The 5,189-nt window shown below is 33.2% G+C and overlaps 1 protein-coding gene across 1 annotated transcript; it reads left to right on the top strand.

Moving 5' to 3' along the window:
• The first annotated feature begins 2,241 nt into the window (after positions 1-2,241).
• Positions 2,242-3,141, top strand: LOC147467705 (uncharacterized). Its single transcript, XM_086531077.1, has one exon. It carries the CDS (start codon positions 2,244-2,246, stop codon positions 2,505-2,507), a length of 264 nt encoding a protein of 87 aa, XP_086387203.1. The 5' UTR covers positions 2,242-2,243; the 3' UTR covers positions 2,508-3,141.
• The last annotated feature ends 2,048 nt before the right edge of the window (positions 3,142-5,189 follow it).

Raw genomic sequence — 5,189 nt, 5'->3', positions numbered from 1 at the left:
ATAGAGAGAGAGAGAGAGAGAGAGAGAGAGATTAAAGAAAGTAAGAAGAGAGAAAGAGAGAGAGAGAGAGAGACGGAATGAGAGAGAGAGAGACGGAATGAGAGAGAGAGACAGAAAGAGAGAGAGAGAGAGACAGAAAGAGAGAGAGAGAGACAGAAAGGAAAAACATCCAGATTGTTCAAAATCAGAATAAACAATATAAAGGAAATGAAAATGTTAAAAATGAGGACAAGGAGCGGGGCAAATTGGAGCCAACGATGAGCATACCCTTTCTTTAAGGCTTATATCCTCTCATAGTAATCTTCCTGATGCCATAGACACTGAATTAAAACGCATTCGATAACTCAATAGGTTTAGGAGAGATTTCAACGTAAAGAAAGAAGCTTGTAACTCTTTCCTCTGTACACACACACACACACACACACACACACACACACACACACACACACACACACACACACACACACATATATATATATATGTCTATTTTCCTAAATAATCAGAAATAAGAAAAAAAAAAAACAAAATGACCAAAAATAAAGACCAGGAACCTAACCGCAAGCATACCTTTAACCATGACCTAAGTGGCACTCCTGCTACCCCGTCCAGCAGGAAGAGAAAGGAAGAGCTGCCAGTTACCTTCAAAGTAGGAAAAATGTGACACTCCGGAACACAAGTAAGTGTGCAGATCCCGGGGAACTTATTAAGCACGTTTAGTCAGCCAGTGTGTGTGTGTGTGTGGTAGTATGATATATATATTTAATATTTATATAGTTTATTTTTTTATATATATTATATAGTCTAGATTTATATACTTACTTACAGATATATGGAGATTTTTGTGATATATAGATTGATATACATATATGAACAAATAGATGTATGTATGATATATAGAATATATATATATATATTATATATATATATTAATATATAATATATACATACATACATATAATGTATTTTTGTATATATAGTTAGAATATATTATATATATATTATATATATAATAGATATATATACTATATATAACATACATACACACACACACACACACACACACCACACACACACACACAACAACACATATTATATATATTATAATATATATATAATATATTATAGTTATATATATCATATATACTAATATATATATATATTTACATTTATATATATGTATACTGTATATATAATAAATATTATATATATATATATATATTAAAAAATTTATATATTTATTTGTATATTGTATATATAATATCATCATATGATATATATATATATATATATATAATATATATATATATATATAATAAATTTCTCTCCCCGTTAAAATGATTTTTTTATGTGCACAGAAGGGGTTTGATTCTCCGGTCTTATTCGTCCTTCAATCTGCTTCCCTGAGGCTCAGTGTGAGATCAGAGTGCAAGTTCTTGAATGCTTTATAAGGCCAGTAGTCAATTTCATCTTCCTGCTTTTACACCCACTTTTACGCACGCACACTGACATCCTACACACTTTATAACGTTATAGTACATACATATATTTATATTATATATTTATAATATATATATATATATTGATAGATATTTATATATAACATATATATATCTACAATTTATATATGCATATACATACAATTACATTTACATACATATTATATGTATATATATATATATATATACGTATACATATGTATATATGGTATATATATATATATATATATATATATATATATATATATATATATATATATATATATATATATATATATTAATACACACACACACACAGCAACACACAACACACACACACACTTATATATATATATATATACTATATATATATATAGATATAATTTATATATATATATATTTACATACATACGATACACACTTACATATATATGTACACATATACATCACAGATACTAATATTATATACCATATATATGTATATATATGTATTTTATATATTTATACATATATATGTATATATATAGTATATATATATATATATATATATATATTTATATATATATATATATATAAATATATATATATATATGTTTACGAATACTTTGTCTACCCTGTACCTTATACATGGCTCGTTGCTACATGTTTGAAAACACACACACACACATGCTATGCAGTGTCTTAAGTCTAAATAGGGAGATAAAAAGGGTGTGTGCGCCAAGCTATCCTTTATTTCAGGTGCGCCTCGATCCCAACCGTCCACAGAAGATGGCATCGCGCTGCCTGCTAGCGGCCGTGGCGTTGATGGGAGCGGCCGCCGTAACCAGCGGCAGTCCGCATGTTCTGGAGCCTTCCTTCGTCGGCCATATGCACAGTGCCAAGAGTGCCGACAGGCAGGCACTGGTGCCACGTTCTGGCGCCGGAGCGAAGTTCCCAGTCAAGGCACAATCGCCAGACTCTGCGGCGGGTGTTACCGACGTACATTTTGTGCCAGGACAGGGTGGCAGTGTCCGCTTATTCCGGATATTATAGCTATCCCCTGCAAGAAACTGTCAGAAGTTCACCGACAAAGGTAAAAAGAACTGTATTAACGATTCCTTGTTCCTGTGACTTATGCTCTTACTCATCCTCAAGCAGTTCTTGCATGTGTGTCCGTGTGCCTGGCTGTTTCTCGCTTCCCCTGTAAACTGTGCGTGTAAATGGCATACCGTTTTTATATTCTTAACATGCAGATCGTGACAAATGCAGACACACACACACACACACACACACACACACACAAATAATTATCCATGTATCTGTTTATATATGTGCATGTATTCACGCATGCATATGCACATGTATGTATGGTCCCATCTGCGCATGTATTAGTTATTTTTCCCATGATGGGCGACATGTACATGATTTCAAGTAGCTACTTATCATACTATAAGGCTTGAGGAAACTTCAATTCATAGCTTTGTAATTACCATATAACCCCGGTGTAAAAATAGATATTATATCATGCATCTTGTTCATGTCTCTAATAAAGTTTAGGTAAACTGTCGTTATTTATTGTAATACGATTGAAACATGTTATTATCTGTGAAAGTGCTAAGGAAAAATGTTATAATGGTGATTGTGGTAATAGCAAGCAGTTGTAATAGTGATGATAATAATGTTAATAGCAATGATGGTGATAATGATTGTAATGATGATAATTGCTTTTGTTGTTGATATGGCTGTTATCATTATACTATCAATATTGTTCGTATTATCATGATTACTGTTGCATCAGTTACTCAGCATGATAATTCAACAAAATAGATCACTACTCGGGAATAAATATCCTGCTAAATCCTACAGTTTTATTCAACCTGTAACATTGTTGCCAATAAATGATAAAGTATATATAGTCAGATATCAAAGAGTACAGAAAAAGAAAAAGGAGAAAAGTCATAATAGATATATAAGCCCCTTTTATGACAATCAAATATGCAAATCATATGAAATTACATGCCTTTAATATCGCATACAGGGAGGGTTGACCTCTTTTAACAAGTTATATATCCATAATTTTTTTTCTGGCGACGAACTAGCAACTCTTGACAAATTAGTCGTTTGTGTCCTTAAAAAGTTCACACCATTTTCTCTCTCACGAGATTTAGCTTTACAACGCTTGAATCTTATCACTAAGGAGCTACTATAACACGCTAAGAAGACGACCAGTAAAACAGAAATGGATTCATGTGTCCTTTTTATAGATGGATTAATGTGTTTGCTTATTGATGGATTCATGTCGTCATGTTTGTAAAAAGGCGCTGTCACACTAGCATTATTTTCCGTCGTTTTTTTCGTCAATTTTAAAAAATTGTCAATTTTTGGAGGGCGCATTCACACACTAGTGCTTAACACAAACGCGCAGGTGCCATCCGGCTCAGTCATGCGGGTACTCCTCGATCGCTGTTGTAAACAAAGGTGCCGAGCAAGCGATCAGTGCGGCAGCGATGCTAAACTTTGTTTTAGCAGATTGATGAGCGTAAACAAGAAAAAAGCAAGAAGATATTCTCAGATCAAATATTCCTCTTTGAAGGGCGTGTGTCCTGCAAGAGAATTGGCACAGTCCCTATGTGTTTCCAAAGCTGGGAGGAGAAACGGCGCGCTCTGCGGCTGACGGTATGTAAACCAATCAATCGAAGCCACTTAAAACATTTTTTCAATTTATGGAAAAATAAAATTTAGATTTGCATTATTTATATTGGTTAATTTCATAATTTTATTAAGATAAATAAGAATTTCATTATAATTTTATCATAATTAATGATTTTAAACAAATACAAACATTTTAAAATATTGTTAGTTCTTATGATTTGAGGTCCGCTGACTAGAATAACGACAATTCGCTCAAAAATTGACAATTGTTGTCCTGGGCAAAATTGACGGAAAAAGTGCTTAGTGTGGACCTATCGCCTTGAAGTGGATTCGTGTGTTTTGTTTATCAATGGATACAACGTGTCTTGTTTATAAGTTGGATTCCATGATGTTGTTTGCTTTGTAATGGGGGAAATCCACGTGTCATGTTTGATAGATCGAATTGGTGTGTCTTGTTTATAGATGGATTCATGATGTTCTTGTAACTAAATCTAACAAAAACTTCAAAATAAGGATCAAAGGATCAACTACTGTAACGTAAACAACAACAACAGTAATAATGATAAAGATAATTATTTCGAAAACAAAGCGCATATTCAAATATGTATAGAACATCCCATAAACTTAAAATGTGCATTAACATTTATTCTTTATACTTTTAATGAACCATAATGGAGAAGGTGCAATGCTTTCAATAAAAAAAGTGGAAAGTCGAGCTGAAAGACCACATCTCAGTCCGCCCGCCAAAACCTCAGGACATAACATCTTGACCTGATTTCCTGCCTTGGCCCTCGTCCGCGACGCCATGAGAAGCGAGGTGCCTTAGCTACACAGAAGCCCAAGCCACGAGGACGCCTAAGCTATCACGCTACCAAGTCTATTGCTTGCTCTCTTGGCACTGTAGTGGATATCCCTGAATCTTTTTTTTTTTTTTTTTTTTTTTTTTTTTTTTTTTTTTCTAGTCAATATTGAAGAGTGCTATTATACTTTAACCTTGCTGTAAGTCGAATAAGCAAGCGTTCAAATTTATTTTTCTCCCTTCTCTTCCCTTCGTCTGTATTTCTTGATTCGCCTCCACGTCAT

The sequence above is a fragment of the Penaeus japonicus genome, unplaced genomic scaffold (assembly GCF_977035675.1).
Source record: "Penaeus japonicus unplaced genomic scaffold, GWHDUDI00000001_assembly GWHDUDI00000034, whole genome shotgun sequence".
Lineage (NCBI taxonomy): Eukaryota > Metazoa > Arthropoda > Malacostraca > Decapoda > Penaeidae > Penaeus > Penaeus japonicus.
The sequence above is the reverse complement of the archived record's forward strand: the minus strand, read 5'-3'. Positions and strand labels throughout refer to the sequence as shown.

Excerpts from the sequence above, each read along its gene's own strand:
- LOC147467705 (XM_086531077.1), top strand. The coding sequence starts at position 2,244 with ATGGCATCGCGCTGCCTGCTAGCGGCCGTGGCGTTGATGGGAGCGGCC.